This window comes from Chenopodium quinoa, unplaced genomic scaffold, assembly GCF_001683475.1.
Source record: "Chenopodium quinoa cultivar QQ74 unplaced genomic scaffold, ASM168347v1, whole genome shotgun sequence".
NCBI classification, from domain to species: Eukaryota; Viridiplantae; Streptophyta; class Magnoliopsida; order Caryophyllales; family Amaranthaceae; genus Chenopodium; species Chenopodium quinoa.
In genome coordinates, this window is record NW_018743979.1 from 3,080,246 (window position 1) to 3,102,524 (window position 22,279).

At 35.5% G+C, this 22,279-nt stretch overlaps 2 protein-coding genes across 2 annotated transcripts; both read left to right on the plus strand.

Moving 5' to 3' along the window:
• The first annotated feature begins 252 nt into the window (after nucleotides 1-252).
• LOC110689949 (GATA zinc finger domain-containing protein 14-like) lies at nucleotides 253-645 on the plus strand. Its single transcript, XM_021866768.1, has one exon. The coding sequence runs from the start codon at nucleotides 253-255 to the stop codon at nucleotides 643-645; it is 393 nt and encodes a 130-aa protein (XP_021722460.1).
• A 2,355-nt stretch (nucleotides 646-3,000) lies between these two features.
• Nucleotides 3,001-6,833, plus strand: LOC110689951. Its single transcript, XM_021866769.1, has 3 exons — nucleotides 3,001-3,212; nucleotides 6,189-6,507; nucleotides 6,594-6,833. The coding sequence occupies exons 1-3, from the start codon at nucleotides 3,001-3,003 to the stop codon at nucleotides 6,831-6,833; spliced, it is 771 nt and encodes a 256-aa protein (XP_021722461.1).
• Nucleotides 6,834-22,279: the final 15,446 nt, after the last annotated feature.

A 22,279-nucleotide genomic window follows, 5' to 3' on the forward strand; every position in this document is an offset into this window, starting at 1 on the left:
ATATGTCGGTCACTGAATACTACACAAAAGTTTATTGAGTTGTCACGATTTGCTAAAGAGTCTGTTTCTATAGAAAAGTCTAAGGCGAGGAAGTTTGAGAGTGGACTGACTACTAATTTGTAGTTAAAGCTATGTGGACAAGTATTTGAAACCTTGGATGAAGTGTATGGGAGAGTTGCACACCTATATGCCTTAGAATTAAAGAAAAGGAAAGAGATAGCTGAGGTGGAAAGAAAGGAAAAGAGAAAATAGATGAGACAGAACTCTGGAAACCCGCAAGGTAACCAAAACAACTTCAAGAAACAGAAGTACCGCCATAATAACAACAACTTCCACAACAACAATAATTTCCAAGGCAACAATCGTCACAGAGGACGAAACTTTAATGGTGGAGCTAAGAAATTTACCCAGGGAAATAACAGGGGAGCAAGGCATTTCTACTGCAAGAGGTGTAAAAACGATCACCCTGGTAAAGATTGTGATGGAAATTTGGTTACCTGTCGTACTTGCAACAAGTTAGGACACAGGAAGTATGAATGTTTCTCCAAGGATCCCAATCAAAACAAACAGGGCAATAATCAAGGTGGGGCTCAGAGAAACTTCCAGGGAAGCAACAACTATTCAAGAAATAAGGGGGCGCAATAGAATGGAGCGAAGGGCAACAATAGTTATAATGGAGGAAATCAGGTGAAGAGTGGCGCTCCAGGGAAATTGAATGTGATGAGTAGGCATGAAGTTGATTCCACGAAGGATGTCATCACTGGTACCTTTTCTATGAACTCTATTCCTGTTAAAGTCTTGTTTGATTCTGGTGTAACTTTTTCTTTCATTTCAAAGGCCATTGTTTCAAAGTTATCAAACTGTTTGAAAACCGTAGATGAAGTAGATTTGCCTATAGTTATTCCTACGGGTGGGGTAGTAAAGTGTAACAAGACCTTTAAAGATGTCATTTTGGGAATGGATCGGTTGGGCAAGTTCAGCGCAGAGATTAGTTGTCAATCATAGAAAGTAAAAATGACTACAACTAATAATGAGCAGGTGACATATTGGATGCATGGTGAAACCAAATGCCCAAGGATCATATCTGTGTTAAAATTGGCCATGTATATCAAGAAGGGGCATCCAGTGTATTTGTGTAGTGTGAGGAATATGGAACATGAAGAGACAACTAAGCTTGAAGATATAGAAGTTGTAAATGAGTTTCTAGATGTGTTTCCAAAAGAGCAATTGATTTCACAATAGAGCTAGTTTAAGGAACAACGCCAATCTCCAAGGCACCATATTGAATGGTACTTGCAGAGATGAGTGAGTTAAAGGAGCAATTGCATGATTTGTTAGAAAAGGGATACATAAGACCAAGTGCATCACCTTGGGGAGCGCCAATGTTATTTGTGAAGAAGAAAGATGGAAGTATGAGGTTATATATTGACTATAGGGAGTTAAATAAGGTCACCATAAAGAACAAGTACCCATTACCAAGGATTGATGACCTATTTGACCAGTTGAGAACTAAGATTGATGTAAGGTTTGGTTACCATCAACTTAGGATTGCAGATGAAGGAATTCCCAAGACTGCATTTAGAACAAGGTATGGACATTATGAGTTCACAGTAATGACATTTGGATTGACGAATGCTCCTGCAATCTTTATGGATTTGATGAATAGGGTGTTTCATCCATTTATGGACAAGTTTGTGGTGGTGTTCATAGATGATATACTGGTGTATTCGAAGAGTAAAGAAGAACATGTAGAACATTTGAGGGCAATTCTGCAAACACTAAGGGAAAACAAGCTTTACGCAAAGTTCTCTAAGTGTGAGTTTTGGTTGGAGAAAGTGACATTTCTAGGTCATTTTGTGACAAAAGATGGGGTAGAAGTAGATCCAGCAAAGATTAAGGCAGTTAAAGGTTGGTCTACGCCAAAAACGGTGTCTGACGTTAGAAGTTTCTAGGTTTAGCAGGGTATTATAGGCGTTTTGTGAAAGATTTCTCGAAGATTTCTAAACCTATGACCTCTCTAATGAGGGAGGACAAGAATTTTGAATGGGATGACAAGTGTGAGGAAGCATTCCAACTCTTGAAACAAAAGCTAATTACAGCGCCAGTGCTTACACTACTAGACGATAGTGGAATTTATGATGTATATAGTGACGCATCTAAGAATGGTCTAGGATGTGTACTTATGCAAAATGGGAAGGTAATTTTGTATGCATCAAGACTGTTGAAAACTCATGAAGTAAATTACCCTACTTATGACTTAGAACTAGCTGCAATCATTTATGCACTAAAGATTTGGAGACACTACTTGTATGGAGTGAAATGTAGGATTTATACTGACCATAAGAGTTTGAAATACATTTTCATTCAAAGGGATTTAAACTCACGTCAAAGGAGATGGTTAGAATATACGACAGATTATGACTTAGACATACAATATCATGAGGGGAAACCAAATGTAGTCGCAGATTCTCTAAGTCGTATGACAAGACATGGACTGAATACTTTGATAGTGGCTGATGAGTTATGTAGAGAAATGAGGAAAATGAATCTAGAAGTGGTAGAATGGGGAGTGCCAGCAGGCATACTTGCGAACCTAAGTATTCAACCAACAATATTTGATGAGATAAGGGAAAATCAAGGAGGAGATGTAAAGTTGGATAGGATTCGTGAGAAAATAAAGCAAGGGAAGCTACATATTTCAAAATTCATGAAGATGGGAGTTTAAGGTACAAGGGTCGTTGGTGTGTACCACAAAAATGTGAGGAGGTAAAGAGAAAGTTGATGGAAGAAGGCCACAACACACCGTATTTAGTACACCCAAGAGGGGACAAGCTAAATAAAGATCTAAAAAAGATGTATTGGTGGCCCAAAATGAAGAATGAGGTTGCGGAATTTGTGGCAAAATGTCTAACTTGTCAAAAAGTGAAGATAGAACACGAAAGACCGCAAGGAACTGTGTAATCATTGGAAATTCGTGGATGGAAATGGGTCTGTATTTTAATGGACTTTGTGAATTGCCACCCAAAGTCAAAGAGTGGAAATGACACCATTTGGGTAGTGGTGGATAAGCTTACAAAATCTGCAGTTTTTATACCAATGAGGGAGACTTGGAAGATGGAGCAACTTAGAAAAGCTTACATAAAAAATGTGGTGAGATTACATGGAGCTCCAAAAGATATTGTGTATGACAGAGATTCTAGGTTTCTTACAAGGTTCTAGAAGAGTGTGTAAGAAAACTTTGGTACAACACTTAAGATGAGTACATCATTTCACCTTGCCATAGTTGGGCAAACTGAGAGAACCATTCAAACCTTGGAAGACATGTTGAGGGCTTATGTTATAGATTTCCAAGGGGGGATGCGAAGATGTAATACCCCGTATTTTTATACGTATTTTAAATTTAAATGAGTATTTCTTGAAGTATTTAAACAATATGAAATAAATTATTTAGGGTTTCTTCAATACAAAAAGAATGATTTTAATTAAAAATATATTTTATTATTTAATAATCTTGAAAATATTGGATTTTATGATTTAAAATATTGGGGCACATTATTTTATATTAAATAGTTTTAAAGTCAAAGTTTTAAAGAAAGTCAAATCCTAATTTGATTAGGAAAGAGATTATTAAGGGAAGTAAGTAGGAGGATTAAGAGAGGGTTTAAATACCCCTTATGTGCCTAGGGTGGAGTTCACCCAAAGGTAAATTTTCTCTCTCTCCTCTTATTTTATTTTTCCCCTTAATTTTCCCCTTTCCCTTTACTTAATTAATTTAATTATTTATTTTTACACCACCACCACACACCACACACCACACACCACCACCACACACGCCGGCCACCACCACCAACCTTTGCCGGTGGCAGCAGCCACCAGGCAGCGTGGCAGCGGCGGCAAGGTGGTTGCATGTTGCGTATTCTCCGTTCGTAATTTTCTTAATCTCGATGTAACCACGATTAAATTCAAACTCGTCCGATTTTTACAAAAAAATAGTGTTTTTCGTGTGTAAACAATATTCTAAAAAAAATTCACTACCTATGGTTGAGTACCACCCTTTCGTGGCCAAATTCAGCCTTTAAATATGGTTTTCGGGCAGTTTTTAATTTTAACGAAAGATATATGTTGTTTTTCTTATTTTAATTAAATCTACCCTAAATTCAATTGTTGTTTTTGGGTTTTGTGATAATTCTTAGGATGTTTAATAAAAAGTATTTTAATTATAATTTTCAGATTTTGATTTTTAATTAAAAAGCCCCAAGATTGGAAACCCTAGGTTTTTAAATTAATGTTTATGGATGGAATTTGATTGTGGTTGATTAAAATTATTAAATTATTGTTTTTAAACCAAATTACAGAAATTTTATAAGTTTTAATAATGCTGGAATTTTTATATATAAGTCTAATTTGAGTTTCTTGAAAAGATCTTTAATTACCCATTTAATTGGGAATAAAGTAAGGGTTTTAAATAAAAATTCAGATTATTTTAAAGGGGTTTTTGAGTGATTTAAAGAGAGTATAAATTGCTGGAATTTTGTGTTAGAAGGGTGTTAATACTCCTTTATAATTGTGGTTTGTAGGAGACTTCCAAGTGAGTGACTTTGTGTAATCGTGGCTATTTTGAGAGTGTATTCGAGGTACGTTCGAGTACTTGGTAAAGTTTAAGTGTATTGGAGCATGCTAGGCTTTGTTAAATTAATTCCAAGTAGTATCATGATAGGTATTGGATGGAATTTGTTGATTGGATTGATGTTGGTGAATGATTGGTGATGTATGATTTATTTATGGTGAATTTGGTGATTGGAATTAATTATATTGGCATGTTGATATTGAACCATACTTTTATTATTGGCATGTTAGAAAACATGTTTGGTTAAACTGGATGTTTATCTGGGTTTGGATTATGGAAGAGGAATTTTATTATGGTTCATATAATTTTTGTTGATGCTATAAGCATGAGGAAAGAGCTAATTAAGTGTCTTAGTACACATGGATAAATTATATTGCGGTGCCTATGTGCACTTAAGGTGTTTCTAACACCGAGGGATAGGATTTGCGGTGCCTTATGCACTTAAGGTGTTATTTAACACCGAGGTAGTTTAAAAAGGATTCCACACTAAATTTATATGGTCACTAAATATTCAAGAATTAAATTGGTTGTTTGATTGATTGAGTGAATTGTAATGTTTAGTTGTGTTGTGTTTGAGAGTAATCACCAAGTCTAATAATTTGTAAATCACGTAAAGTGAAAGAGATTACACACCAAAACTCTTGGAACGTATATACCTTGAGTATGAACATATGGGGGGGGGGGTTATGCGACTTTATATTTGACCATAACTCCTACTAGGGGTACAGGACGCTGTACTTTCTATTTTTATTATTTATTATGCGCAGGATCCAGTCACTTCATGTGACATTTGCCTACTCGGTTAGCTCCCGGGGTAGTTTACCTCAATTTATTTGAGGCAGGTAGTTGGTTGGAAACCCGTTCGATGTGTAATAAAAAATTAAATAAATATTAGTCAGTAGTCGAGTCAAATGATGAATGTTGTGTGCTTGTAAATAGGTGCATCGAGGTAAGTTGTATGTTGATAGGATGAAAGCATGTTAGTGTGTGCTAATCACGCTTATGTACTCAGCTTTGCTGATTGTGTGTATTGTGTGTTTGTCTGGCCTTGTCTTTACCTTGTCCCTACGACGACCCATTTCTAATGGCGAGTAGTGGGGACAAGTAGAGAGAAGCTTTTCAGGTGATGAAGCATACTCATGATGGGCCTGAGTGAAGAGGGAATCATGCTTAGTTCTCATAAGAATATGATGTGTTATTGCTTTGAATTGTTATTTATTATTTATGTTGATTATGAGACTAACGCAAAAGGAATTTCAAGTGTTTTGGTTTAAGGGCCTACAATGGTTCCAAGTTGTAGGTTGACTTCGTTTGACTTTGTTTGACTTTTACTTTCGTTTGGTTTGACTTTTAAAGTTGACTTGATTTTAAATAGTTTTAAAGGTAGTCTTCCGTTGTGTGTCTTTGATAATTGCCTTAAACCGTTTTCACGGTGGCGGTAACATCTTAGATTTTCTTTTTCGTGTTTTAAAAAGGGCAAAACAGGTATTTTAAAGGAAAGGAATTTCTATGGTGTTACAGAAGATAGCTTGGACTTAATTGAATTTTCCTATAATAATAGCTACCATGCAAGCATTGGCATGACTCCATTTGAGGCATTATATGGAAGGAAGTGTCACAGTCCGATTTGTTGGAACGACATAAGTGAAATAATGATTTTAGGGCCTCACATGATCGAGGATACAGTTAAGAAGGTGAGGGAGATTCAAGCTAAGATTCAAGCACCGCAAGATCGCCGAAAGAGCTACGTGGACTTGAAGCGTAGAGAGGAGGAATTTGAGGTTGGTGAAAAAATATTGTTAAAGGTGTCACCAATGAAAGGTGTAATGAGATTTGGAAAGAAAGGAAAGCTTAGCCCAAAGTATATTGGTTCGTATGAAGTATTACAAAGGATAGGCAAAGTGGCTTATAGGTTGGCCTTACCTATGAAGCTAAGTAAAGTGCATATGTATTTCATGTATCTCAGTTAAGAAGGTATATCCCTGATAAGTCACATGTGCTACAACCCGAGACTATTGTGTTAGATCAAAGCTTAACTTATGAGGAAAAACTTGTCAAGATCCGTGACAGTAAAATGCGTAGTACACGCAATAAGGAAGTTAGGATTGTTAAAGCGTTATGGTCTAACCAAGAGTATGAAGAAGCAACTTGGGAAGCTGAGGATGAGATGAAAAAGAAATATCCCGAGTTGTTTAAGGTATGGTGAGTTACGGGGACGTAACTCGTTTTCTTTAAGGGGGGTAGAATGCAGTAGAATTTCACGCTTTTTCCCTGTATTTTCAGTTATTTTTGTGCTTTTTGCACATTTTTTAACGGTTATTTTGAGTAATTTTGATTTCAAAGAGACATTAAAAGGAAAAGTATGACAAAAAAGTACAACAATATTATACAAAGTGAGGCAAAGGTTTGAATTTTGTTACCCAAGTTTCGGGATGAAACTTCTTTTAAGGGGGTAGACCGTAATAACCCGCATTTTAATTTAAATAAGTATTTATTAAAGTATTTAAATAATTCAAAATGAATTAATAATGGTTTTCCATTAATTTAAAAAGAATTATTTTAATTAAAAGTTTATTTTTAATAATTTTGATAATATTTTATTTCATGATTTGGAAATATTGGGGCATATTATTTTATAAAAGGAAATTTTAAAGTCAATGAATATTTAAAGAAATTCAAAATACTAGTTTGACTAGGAAAGAGATCATTAAGGGTAGTAAAGAAATTTTAAGTAGGAGGGTTATTGAGAGAGGGTATAAATAACCATCATATGCCTTAGGTGGAGTTCACCCAAAGGTAAACTCTCTTTCTCTCTCCTCTTATTTTTCTTTTTCTTTTTTCTCTTAATTTTCCCCCTTCCACTTTTATTTTAATTTTAATGATTTTCACACACCACCACCACACACACCTCACGGTGGTCAGCTGCCACCAGCACTAGGCCGGCAGCAGCAGCAGCCGTGGGAGGTGGCGCCAACCATCCCCCCTTTCTTCCCCTTGTGCCTGCGTGTGTTTGTATAAAAAAAATTTCTTCTTTTGATTTTTAATTCAATCCACCCTTAATATGATTATTATTTTTGGGTATTATATTACTTCTACTAAGAGTACAGGATGCTGTATTTTCCTTTTTATTTATTTTATGCTCAGAACGTCCAGTCACTTCATGTGACATTTGACTACCCGGTTAGCTCCTGGTGTAGTTTACCTCACTTTATTTAGGGTAGGGATTTGGTGGGAAACTCGTTCGATGCGTAATCAAATTAAATAAGCAATTTATTAATTTATTGGTTGGTCGTTTGGTATGTTGTATGCTTATGTACAAGTCCAAAAAGGTAAGTTATGTGATGATAGGATGAAAGCATGTTAGTGTGTTTTTATTACGCTTATGTACTCAGCATTGCTGATTATGTGTTGTGTGTTTGTTTGGCCTTGTCTTTACCTTGGCCCTACGACGACCCATTTCTAATGGCGAGTAGTTGGGACAAGTAGAGAGAAGTTTTTCAGGTGATGAAGCATTTTCATGATGGGCATGAGTGAAGAGCGAATCATGCTTAGTTCTCATAGGAATATGATGTGTTTTATTTGATTCAAATATTATTTATTTTATTATTCTCATGAGACTAACGTAAAGGTTTTTAGTATTGTTTGGTTTTAAAGGCCTACAATGGTTCCAAGTTGTGGGTTGACTTAGTTTGACTTTACTTTATTTTGGTTTGACTTTTTGGGTTGACTTGTTTTGAATGGTTTTAAAGATAGTCTTCTGCTGTGTGTGTCTTTGAAATTTGCCTTAGCCGTTTTCACGGTGGCGGTAATGTCTTATATTTTCCTATTTTGTATTTTGGAAGGGCAAAATAGGTATTTTAAAGGAAAGGAATTACTAGGGTGTAACAGCTACTCCTAGGAAAGACATATCCAAGGAGATAGAAGAAGTGGAGTTTTTGAACGCTTCAAAAAAACTGAACTTTGTGACTAAGCAGGGGAATGAAGAGGACTCGGTGCATGTGGATTATGGAAGCTCGAAATCAGGAGAAATACTACCTCTTGCTCAAATATTGATGGATAAAAATCAAACTTCCCAGACAAATGTTTCCTTAACTAAGAATAGTGTGGAGTACCCTGTGATTTCTTATAACACCCTAGAAATTTCTTTCGTTTAAAATACCTGGTTTTCTCTTTTAAAAGACGAAATAGGAAATTCTAAGACATTACCGCCACCGTGAAAACGGCTAAGGTATTTTTCAAAGACACACAACAGAAGACTCACTTTAAAACCATTCAAAACAAGTCAACTTCAAAAGTCAAACCAAAGTCAAACGAAGTCAACCTACAACTTGGAACCATTGTAAGCCCTTAAGAAAACCTTAAACGAATGTTAAAACCTTTGTGTTTGTCTCACAAGCAAATATATAATAATTAAAGCGAATAAAACACATCATATTCTTATGGAAACTAAACAGGAATCGCTCTTCACTCATGCCCATCATGAATATGCTTCCATCACCTGAAAAGCTTCTCTTTACTTTGACCCTACTACTCGCCATTAGAAATGGGTCATCACAGGGCCAAGATAAAGATCAGGCAAAACAAACATACAAACACACAATCAGCAAAACTGAGTACATAGGCGTAAACAGTACACACTAACATGCTTTAATCCTATCAACATACAACTTACCTTAGTAGACCTGTTTACAAGCATACAACATACAACATAACCAACCAATAACAAATGGTGTGTTTATTTGAACGGGTTTCCCCCCTAACCTGCCCCTATAAAGGGGTTCTAACACGGGAGCTAACCGTGCCAGTATAAAAGAACCACTCATAAGTGGCGGAATTCCTACGCATAATAGAAAGGAAAATACAACGTCCGGTACTCCCAGTAGAAGATATGGTTAAATATAAAACCCATAACTCCCCCATATGTTCATACTCAAGGTATATACGTTCCAAGAGTTTTGGTGCGTATTCTCTTTCACTTTACGTTGTTTACATGTTTTTAAACTTGGTGATGACTCTCAATCCACAACACAAATCAATCACCATAAATCATTCAAGCAATCAAACATACCAATTAATTCTTGAATAATTAGTGACCACATTTAATTTAATGTTGAACCCTTTTTAAAATACCTCGGTGTTGAATAATACCTTAAGCGTATAATGCACCACAAATCCTATCCCTTGGTGTTTAAAACACCTTAAGTGCACTTAGGCACCAATATATAATTTAATCCTCGTGTGCATAAACACTTAAATAGCTCTTTTCCCATGCTTATAGCATCAATAAAAATTATATCAACCATAATAAAATTCCTTTTCAATATTCCAAACTCAATTATACATTTAGTTTAATTAAACATGCTCTCAATCATGCCAATAATAAAAGTGTTTTTCATAATCAACATGCCACCATAATTAATTCCAGTCAACAATTCACCTCAAATAATTCATACTTCAAAAATCAATTACAAAAATCAATCCAATCCACAATTCCAACCAATACCTATCACGATACTACCTTAGAATTAATTAAACAAAGCTTAGCATGCTTCTACACACTTAAATAATTACCGAGTACGCGAACGTACCTAGAATATGATATCAAAATCGCCACGACTACAAAAAATCACTCACTTGGAAGTCTCCTACAACCTTAAATTACAAAGAGACATTAATACCCATTCATAATAAATTTCCAGCAATATATGCACTCTTTAAATCACTTTTAGACCTTCTAAAACATGCTGAAAATTAATTTAAAACACCTACTTTTATCCCCAATTAATGGGTAATTAAAAATCCTTTCAAGACACATAATTCTAACCACTACATAAAAATTCCAGAATTATAAGTTCCCTTAAACTTGCTGTAATTTAGTTTTAAAACATTAATTTCAATAGTTTTAATCAATTACAATCAAACTCCATCAATAAACAATAGTTTAGAAACCTAGAGTTTTCAATTCGGGGCTTTTTAATTCAAAAACTAAATCTGAAAATTATATACATATTAATCATGATTAAACATCATAAAATCATCATACACACCCAAAATCAATAATTAATCAAGGTTGATTAAATTAAAACAAGAAAGAAGTTTTTTTTAAAAAAAAACTTGCGCACAAAAAGGGGAAGGAGGGGAGATCATTGTTTCACTTATGTCGCTCAATCATACAGGACTGCGACACTTCCTTTCATATAATGCCTCAAATGGAGCCATGCCAATGCTCGCATGATAACTATTATTATTATAGGAAAATTCAATTAAGTACAAGCTATCTTCCCATCCTCCTTAGAAGTTTATGACGCAAGCTTTCAACATATCTTCAATCTGTGGCAGGGTGGAATGTTGTGCTCATCTTTAGTGTTGTACCAAAATTTTCCCAAACACTCTTCCAGAACTTTGAAAGAAACCTAGAATCTCTATCAGACACAATATCCTTTGGAACTCCATGTAACCTCATAACATTCTTGATGTAAGCTTTTGCAAGTTGCTCCATCTTCCAAGTCTCATTCATTGGTATGAAAATTGCAGATTTAGTAAGTCTATCCACCACAACCCAAATAGAATCATTTCCAATCTTTGACTTTGGGAGGCAAGTCATAAAGTCCATCGAAATGCAATCCCACTTCCATCCAGGAATTTCCAATGATTGCATGGTTCCTTGCGGTCTCTTGTGCTCTATTTTCACCTTTTGACAAGTTAGACACTTCTCTACAAATTCCGCAACTTCATTCTAGGCCATCAATACATCTTTTTCAAGTCTTTGTATAGCTTGTCTTCTCCCGTGTGTACTGAGTATGGTGTATTGTGACCTTCTTCCATTAATTTTCTCTTTACTTACTCACATTTTTGTGGTACGCACCATCTACCCTTATACCTTAAACTCCCATCTTCATGAATTTTGAAATCTGTAGCCTTTCCTTGCTTTTTTTCTCACGAATCCTATCTAACTTAAAATCTCCTGCCTGATTTTCCCTTATCTCATCAAATATTGTTGGTTGAATGCTTAGATTCGCAAGTCTACCTATTGGTAATCCCCACTCTACCACTTCTTGGTTCATTTTCCTCATTTCCCTACATAACTCATCAGCCACTATCAAAGTGTTCAGTCCATGACTGGTCTTATGACTTAGAGCGTTTGCAACTACATTTGCCTTCCCTTCATGGTATTGTATGTCTAAGTCGTAGTTCGTCGCAAATTATAACCATCTCCTTTGGCGTGAGTTTAGATCCCTTTGGGTGAAAATGTAATTCAAATTTTTATGGTCTTTGTAAATCCTACATTTCACTCCATACAAGTAATGCCTCCAAATCTTTAGTGCAAAAATGATTGCAGCTAATTCTAAATCATGAGTAGGGTAGTTTACTTCATGAGGTTTTAACTGTCTTGATGCATATGCAATCACCTTTCCATTTTGCATAAGCACACATCCTAGACCATTCTTGGATGCATTACTATATACATCATAGATTCCACTATCACCTGGCAATGTCAGCACTGGTGCTATAATCAACGTTTGCTTTAAGAGTTGGAACGCTTCCTCACACTTCTCATCCCACTCAAATTTCTTATCCTTCTTCATTAGAGACGTCATAGGCTTAGCAATTTTAAAAAAGTCCTTCACAAAACGCGTATAATACCCTGCTAAACCTAAGAAACTCCTAATGTCAGACACCGTCTTTGGCGTAGGCCATCCTTTCACTGCCTTAATCTTTGCTGGATCTACTTCTACCCCATCCTTAGACGCAAAGTGACCCAAAAATGCTACTTTCTCCAACCAAAACTCACACTTGGAAAACTTCGCATAAAGCTTATTCTCCCTTAAAGTTTGTTAAATTGCTCTCAAATGTTCCACATGTTCCTCCTTATTCTTTTAATACACCAGTATATCATCTATGTACACCACGACAAACTTGTCCATAAATGGATGGAACACCCTATTCATCAAGTCCATAAAGATTGCTGGAGCATTCGTTAATCCAAATGGCATTACTGTGAACTCATAATGTCCATACCTTATTCTAAATGCAGTCTTGGGAATACCTTCGTCTGCGATCCTCAACTGATGGTATCCAGACCATAAATCAATTTTGGAAAACACATATACGCCCCTCAATTGGTCAAATAGGTCATCAATCCTTGGTAATGGGTACTTGTTCTTTATAGTGACCTAATTCAACTTCCTATAGTCAATACATAACCTCATACTCCCATCCTTTTTCTTGACAAACAACACTGGAGCTCCCCAAGGTGATGCACTTGGTCCAATGTACCCCTTTTCTAGTAAGTCTTGCAGTTGCTCCTTTAACTCACTCATTTCTGCAGGTGCCATTTGATATGGTGCCTTAGAAATTGGTGCTGTCCCTGGAACCAACTCTATTGTGAAATCAATTGCCCTTTTAGGTGGCATTCCCGAAATCTCTTCTGGGAATACATCTAGAAACTCATTCACCACTTCTATGTTCTCAGGCTTAACTATCACTTCGTGTTCCAAGGTTCTCACACTACAAAAATATACTGGATGTCCCTTCCTAATATACTTAGCCAACTTCATCATAGATATGATCCTTAGGCACTTTGTCTCACCATGCTTCCAATGTGTTACCAACTCACCCTCAGCTGTACTAAATTGCACCTTCTGCGATCGCCAACGAATCTCCGCACTATACTTAATTACTCAACCAATCCTCTCAAAATAATGTCGAAGTCAGTTAACCCGAACTCAATGAGGTCAGACAAAAATACCTTTCCATTGATCTCAAGTGGCATATCCTTAAAAGTTTTGGTACACTATACTACCCCCCCGGTAGGAATAACTATAGGTACATCTATGACGTTTACGATTTTCAAAGAGTGTGGTAACTTTGAAACCACGGCTTTTGAAATGAAAGAAAAAGTTGCACCAGAATCAAACAAAACTTTAACAGGAATATAGTTAATATAAAAAGTACCAGTAATAACATCCTTCGTAGTATCAGCATCATGCCTACTAATCACGTTCAGTTTTCCTGGAGCTCCACTCTTCACCTGATTATTCCCATTATTGTTGCCTTTCACCCTATTTTACTGTGCCCCTTTGTTCCCTGCATAGTTGTTATTTCCCTGAAAGTTCCTTTGAGCCCCTCCTTGATTATTTCCCTGCTTGTTTCGATTAGAATATTTAGAGAAGCACTCATACTCCCTATGTCCCAACTTGTTGCAAGCGTGACAAGTAACCAAGTTACCCTCACAGTCTTTACCAGGGTGATTATTTTTGCACCTCTTACAGAAATAACGCCTTCCATCCTTATTGTTTCCTTAGTTAGAGTTCTTAGGCCCTCCATTGAAGTTCCGTTCACCTTGACGATTGTTACCCTAGAAATTATTGTTGTTGTTGAAGTTGTTGTTTTTGGTATGGTGGTACTTTTGCCTCTTAAAATTGTTCTGGTTACCTTGTGGGTTCCCAAAGTTTTGTCCTATATCTTTCCTCTTTTCCTTCCCTTCCACCTCAGCTAATTCTTTCTTTTTCTTCAACTCCAACGCATAAAGGTGTGCAGACCTCTCATAAACTTCATCTAAGGTTTCGAACACTTGTCCACACAGCTTTAGCTGCAAATCACTAGTCAATCCACTCTAAAACTTCCTAGCTTTTTGATGTGAATCGAGTCCCCTTCCTTATAACTATTATTTTGCTTTATTTAGGTACTCTCTTGGTTTTACCTTACTCTTAAAGTAGGGGTTTTACAAGTGAGTTTTTAATAATGTTTTTATTATTTTCTTAGTAGTAGTTATGGGGCCTTGGGCTTCCAAAGTTGTGTTAATTAATTAGTGGGCTCTCTTGGTTCATTAATTAATTATTAGGGCTTTTTATTTAGTTTGCTTGCAGGGCAAGTAGGATAGATTTATTTTTCCTATATATACTAGTTGTATGTCAATTATTTTAGGAGGATGTTTTATGAATTATAATTTGAGATTATTGAGCTTTTGCTTGAAGAGAACTTTGTTAAGGTTCAAACTAGTTGTTAACTAGGGTTTTGGGATCGTTACTCCTAAAATCAAACTTAGAAGTCGTTGCCTTCTAAGACTATCTTTCAAATTTCCACCATTAAAATCACTCAAATCCTTCCATCAAATATAAACCGTCAAAATACACATCAAATTGGTATCAAGAGCTTAGGTTTGTGAGCCCTCACGACTTACACGATCTTGGTAATTAGAACAATTTTTGGTTGCTTTTCAAGTATTACGGGTGATTTGCAATTAGATTACGGTAGTGTACTTTGTCTTCGAATCTGGAAGTAAGCATTACGTAGTACTAGAGGTACGTAATTCTAGAGTTTTAGTTGGTGAATTTGTCTCTTAGTGCATATTAATTTCTTGATTTACTTGCTGCAAATCATCAAGTTGGTGGAGATAGTGCAACTAATACTTTTGTGCATTCATATTTCGGTACACAGATACACACAAATAAATTTTAGGTATTGATGAATTATTTAAAAAAAAAAAAAGAATCCCCTGCTAATACAAAATTAGAGTGTTGCGCGAGAGTTGTTATTCCTTGTCCAAATTATTATAAAGGTTTTGTTAGACTAATTTGAGGTTTTTGTCTTAAAATACGGAGGAATAATTTGCTGAAAATTATTTCGACATCATGAGTACTTTAACAAAGGAAGATCTTGATATTATGCTTGTTGATATGATGAGAAATTTTAATGCGAGTCTTGAACGAATGAATGAGAAAATTGAGAAGAGTACACAAGAAATTGCTCAAACCAATCAAAGGGTTGAAACTTTGTCTACTCAAGTGATTGGGGAAGGAAGAATAATCAACAACGAACAACCTAGGGGAATCATGAGAAATTTTCCAATTGACAATGATCGAGATTTGAAGTTGTTGGAACTTCCGGAATTTACAGGTGATGGGGATGCCGAAGACTTTTTAGATTGGGTTCGTCAGATGGAAAAGGTCTTTGATTATAAAGGTTTTGATGAGCAAAAAGCCTACAAGGTTGCAAACCTAAAACTGACGAGATATGCTTCTCTATGGTTTGAGAATTTACGTGCCAAGAGATTGAGAGAAGATGAGCCACGAATTAATACTTGGAACGAGTTGAAGAGACAATTAAGGAAACGGTTCCTACCACGGGAATTTATCCAAGATCAATTCTTGAAGTTGAATCATCTTGAACAAAAGAATCTTAGTGTCGCTGAATACACTAAAGAGTTTGAGAAATTGTGCATGCTTTGTGATTTGCAGGAAAAAGAGGAGATGAAGATTGGACGATACATAAAAGGGTTAACACCTTCGATTTCTCACAAGGTGGAAACATCAAATTATGTGTTCTTTGATGATGTCTTAAGGTTGGCAGAGAGATTTGAGAAACAGGAGAAAGAAAAGAAAATTTCTTATTTCAAGGAGAGGAAGTCATTCTTTAATGGTGAGGGTTCGAATATCAACTCTAACAATTCAAACAATGAAGGGAAGATGATTGTTGTTACTCCCGAACAAGCTGCATTGGCGAAAAAAGTTTGTTTCAAGTGTCAAGGCATGGGACACATTGCTAGAGATTGTGGTAACAAAGTGACGGTATCCAAGAAGGAACATAGAATGTTGTTGGCTTATCTTGACCATGAAGAGAAAGAGAAGGAGAGTACATGTTTGCTCAATACAGAGGAAGAGTTTGATTTTGAAGAGTTTGAGGGTCAAGAAAAGATTACTCCTGAACCTGAACATCACCATATCGGTATCTTAAGGAGAGTTTTGCATGCTAATTTTGTTCCTCCTACTACACATGAGCAAAGGGAAAATTTGTTCCATACTATATGCAAAGTGGGTGATAGGAGTTGCTCGTTGATTATAGATACGGGATCGTGCACCAATGTTGCATCTACTAAGTTGGTTGACACTATGAATCTTTCTACTAGGGACCATCCTACTCCTTACAAGCTTAATTGGTTACATGATGGAGATGGACTACAAGTTAAAAGGCAAGCTTTGGTGAACTTTTCCATGGGTTCATATTCTGATAGTGTATGGTGTGATATTTTACCTATGACTGCTTGTTCTATACTCTTGGGTCGTCCTTGGCAATATGATCGAGGGGTGTTATTTAATGGTGTTACAAATGTTTATTCAGTGAAGGTTGGGGATAAGAGAGTCCAATTACATCCTTTACCCCCTAAGGCGCCACCTATTCAAGCTCCTGCTAGAGAGTTGTTGATTATGCCTAAACTTAACAAAAAGGAAAGAAGGGCTAATATGTTGTCATTGAGAAACCAACACCCTTTTGAGATTGGTGAGTATGTTTTCTTATCTTTAAATGCTCAAAAAATCTTTAATAATTCTAGAGGTAAGAATGAACCATTAGAGGAAGGACCTTTCAAGATTGTGCATAGGGAGAATTATGATACTTTTCAAGTACTTCTTGGAGCGGGAATTTGCGCTACTATGAGGGCTAGTGACTTGGTACCTTGTCTTCCGAACGAAACTTGAGGGCAAGTTGTTTTTTAAGAGGGAGGGAATGATGTGAATCGAGTCCCCTTCCTTATAACTATTATTTTGCTTTATTTAGGTACTCTCTTGGTTTTACCTTACTCTTAAAGTAGGGGTTTTACAAGTGAGTTTTTAATAATGTTTTTATTATTTTCTTAGTAGTAGTTATGGGGCCTTGGGCTTCCAAAGTTGTGTTAATTAATTAGTGGGCTCTCTTGGTTCATTAATTAATTATTAGGGCTTTTTATTTAGTTTGCTTGCAGGGCAAGTAGGATAGATTTATTTTTCCTATATATACTAGTTGTATGTCAATTATTTTAGGAGGATGTTTTATGAATTATAATTTGAGATTATTGAGCTTTTGCTTGAAGAGAACTTTGTTAAGGTTCAAACTAGTTGTTAACTAGGGTTTTGGGATCGTTACTCCTAAAATCAAACTTAGAAGTCGTTGCCTTCTAAGACTATCTTTCAAATTTCCACCATTAAAATCACTCAAATCCTTCCATCAAATATAAACCGTCAAAATACACATCACTTTTGCCTTTTCTGTAGCAACAGACTCTTTGACAAACCTTAACAGCTCAATAAACTTGGTATAATACTCAATGACTGACATATCTCCCATTGCTAGGTTAGAAAATTCCTCGGCATTCTATTTCTATAGGAAACTAGGGTAAAACTTGTCCCTAACCTTCTCCTGAAACATAGTCCAATTAAAACCAGGTAGTGCTTTGAAAGTCTCATTTTGTTGCTACCAAAGGTCAGCTTCACCCCTGAGGTAATAAGAAGCACAACCCACTTTTGAAATTTCTGGGCACCCTGCTGCCCCAAACAGTTTCTCAAACTCCCTTAACTAGTTTTCTAACACTGTTGGGTCTGGTTCGCCTTGATAGGTTGGTGGCTTGCTTTACGCCACCTTCTTGAACAATTTCCCCTGAGCAACTCCATTGTTGGTCGTGTTTCTTGCTAACTGCTGGGCGACCACTGCCAACTGCCTTACAACCTCACTTAGCTAACTTCCTTCATTATTGTTCCCACTTCCTCCTGTCATCTATCTTCTCCTAAATTTAATACAAGGTGTTCTTTATTAATTATGGTCATGGTTAGCTCTCAAGTTAGACACCCATCTAACTAACTTATACCATCCATCCATACACACATATTTAATTTAAGCTAACAAATTGAGGTTGCAAAATTACAACTCCCAAATTTTGCAACTTGATCAACCTATTTTGATTGCTAACCAACCATACATTTAATAAAGCATCACAATAATAAATAAAAATAATTCCCATGGTTCCCTAGAGTTTAGAAAGGAATTATTAGAATATTTGACTAAGAAATGGCTCCTTGAAGTAGTGATATGAAATGAATGATTTGAAAATGAAATGAATTATTTGGCAGTATAATGAATTATTTAGCAAGGTAATGAATAAAATTTTATTGCTAAGAAAGAAAAATGAATGGAAAAATAAAATGAAATGAGGTCAAATAACCTACGCAACTCAATAGGTTTATTGACTCACTGTGGCCATGCCACTTATTACTTTACTGAAAAAGAAAATAACTAAAACTACGGAAATGAAGCTAAGAATCCTAAAAGAAATGAAACTATAAAAAAATAGTCCTTTTGAACATTGTCCTTTGATTGTTTGTAGCTTCCAGGATCGAATTTAGGGTCATCTTCCTCCTCCATTGGTTCAGGTGTCTCTGGATTTTGCTCTACTTGAATAAACTCTTCATCTTCCTCATCGTCAGATGAAATGTAAATTATAATTGGAGTTGGGGGTGGATTTGAATTCGAGATTTCCATAATGGAACTATCAACAGTATGGTTACTGTCATCCATTAGCTCTCCTTCCTCTTGCCCTCCATTTGTTCCTGCTTGATTACCCTATGGTGGGGAAGAATTTCCTGATTGTTTTCTAGTGGAAGGGGAATCATTCCCTGTTGGGTTATCATAATAGTAATTTAGATATGGAATGTAAACGTTCGCTGTGATGTTTCTCAACTCGAACGAGGTAAGAAATCAAGTATATGTAGTCAGGGTACCACTGTCCATAATAATATTTGTATTTGAAATAGTTGGGAATGTCCCCAGGCAAGTAGAAATCAGCAAATTTTGCGTTGACAACAAGATATGGGGGTTCGTCAAGAAGACAGTGAATTGTCATAGCTTAAACACGATCAGAAAGGTCATACTGCTTGTCTCCTAGGACATCGCTCATGTGTCAACAATAGAAACGAATTTTCATTACATAGTCAAATGGATATTCAAAATATCTTCATTAGGGTACCAAGTTGTGAGAATTTGCTAGGAAAGACCGGCATCCTGTAAAGGAAAAGACTTAGAAAAGAATTCCCTTCCCCAAAGAAAAATAAAATAACACAGTTCTTGCATGAATTTAGGTTCTATGTTGAATCAAACAATCTTCTTATTTCTAATCAAATAATTACATGCTTCCAATTAATTCCACATGATTAAACATTACAACCTAAATATTAATGCATACAAGAACATGATTATTTCTAACTTATATGCCCCAAATTCTTTCCTACCCAAGCTCACCAACATGCTTTTTAAAGCTCTTAACACATAATTCTTACCTTAATCCTTCGCTTTCCTGCAAAATGAAAAAACTAAAAATATTTTTGACTCCCTTTTTAAAAAAAAAGAAATTGAAAATTAATTCCGAAAAGGCCACAATTTTTGGCTATAATTAAAAAATTCGGACACCTCAAGTTAAAAAAAAAAAAATTATTCGGATTCTTCCCAAACTAAAAAGATAAAAAAATAAAAATCGGATTCTTCCCAACTAAAAAAAATATTCTGACATTCATAAAAAAAATGGTCCTCTTTTAAATAAAATAAAATAAATTAACTCACTTTTAAAATTACTCAATTAAATAAACACTTGGCTAAGTTTAAAACAAAATATTTTAAAACACGTTTTTGGCTTTAGTGGTGATAAAAATCTCAACCTAAGCTCTCAGAAAACACTTTGTAACACCCTAGAAATTCATTTCCTTTAAAATACCTGTTTTGGTCTTTTAAAATATGAAATAGGAAATTCTAAGACATTACCGTCACCGTGAAACGGCTAAGGCAATTATCAAAGATACACAACGGAAGACTCACTCTAAAACCATTCAAAACAAGTCAACTAAAAAAGTCAAGCCAAATGAAAGTAAAGTCAAACCAAATTCAAACGAAGTCAACCTACAACTTGGAACCATTGTAGGCCCTTATCAAAACCTAAAACGAATGTTAAAACCTTTGTGTTAGTCTCACAAGCAAATATATAATAATCAAAGCGAATAAAACACATTTTATTCTTATGGAAACTAAACATGAATCACTCTTCACTCATGCCCATCATGAATATGCTTCATCACTTGAAAAGCTTCTCTTTCATTATCCCTACTACTCGCCATTAGAAATGGGTCGTCGTAGGGCCAAGATAAAGACAAGGCCAAACAAACATACAAACACACAATCAACAAAGCTGAGTACATAAGCGTAAACATCACACACTAACATGCTTTAATCCTATCAACATACAACTTACCTTGTTAGACCTGTTTACAAGCATGCAACATACAACATAACCAATCAATAACAAATGGTTTGTTTATTTGAACGGGTTTCCCCCCTAACCTGCCCCTATAAAGGGGTTCTAACACGGGAGCTAACCGTGCCAGTATAAAAGAACCACTAATAAGTGGCGGAATTCCTGTGCATAATAAAAAAAAGGAAAATACAGTGTCCTGTACTCCCAATAGAAGCTATGGTTAAATACAAAACCCCATAACTCTCCCCATATGTTCATATTCAAGGTATATATGTTCCAAGAGTTTTGGTGCATAATCTCTGTCACTTTACGTTGTTTACACATTTTTAGACTTGGTGATGACTCTTAATCCACAACACAAATCAATCATCATAAATCATTCAAGCAATCAATAATACCAATTTAATTCTTGAATAATTAGTGACCACATTTAATTTAATGTTGAACCCTTTTTAAAATACCTTGGTGTTAAATAACACCTTAAGCGCATAATGCACCACAAATCCTATCCCTCGGTGTTTAAAACACCTTAAGTGCACTTAGGCATCAATATATGATTTAATCCTCGTGTACATAGACACTTAAATAGCTCTTTTCCTATGCTTGTAGCATCAATAAAAATTATATGAACCATAATAAAATTCCTTTTCAATATTCCAAACTCAATTATACATTTAGTTTAATTAAACATGCTCTCAATCATACCAATAATAAAAGTGTTTTTCATAATCAACATGCCAAAATAATTAATTCTAGTCAACAATTCACCTCAAATAATTCATACTTCACAAATCAATCACCAAAATCAATCCAATCAGCAATTCCAACCAATACCTATCATGATACTACCTTGGAATTAATTAAACAAAGCTTAGCATGCTTCTACACACTTAAATAATTACCGAGTACGCGAACGTACCTAGAATATGATCTCAAAATCGCCACGACTATAGAAAATCACTCACTTGGAAGTCTCCTACAACCTTAAATTACAAAGAGACATTAATACCCATTCATAATAAATTTCAAGCAATATATACACTCTTTAAATCACTTCTAAACCTTCTAAAACATGCTGAAAATGAATTTAAACCACCTACTTTTATTCCCAAGTAATGGTTAATTAAAAATCCTTTCAAGAAACATAATTCTAGCCTCTACATAAAAATTCCAGCATTATAAAAACTCTTAAACTTACTGTAGTGTAGTTTAATAACATTAATTTCAATAGTTTTGATCAACTACAATCAAATTCCATCAATAAACAATAGTTTAGAAACCTAGGGTTTTCAATTTGGGGCTTTTTAATTCAAAAACTAAATCTGAATATTATATACATATTAATCATTATTAAAACATCATAAAATCATCACACACACCCAAAATTAATAATTAATCAAGATTGAATTAAATTAAAACAAGAGAGACGATTTTTTTTTGTATAAAAAAACTTGCGCACAAAAAGGGGAAGGAGGGGAGAGTGGTCGACGCCACTTCTCCGTGGCTGATGTTGTTGTTGCTCTTTGCTGGCGACGACCGACTATGGTGGTGGTGGCATACGACCACCGGTGGTGAAGGTGGTGCGTGCTTGTGAGGTGAGAAGA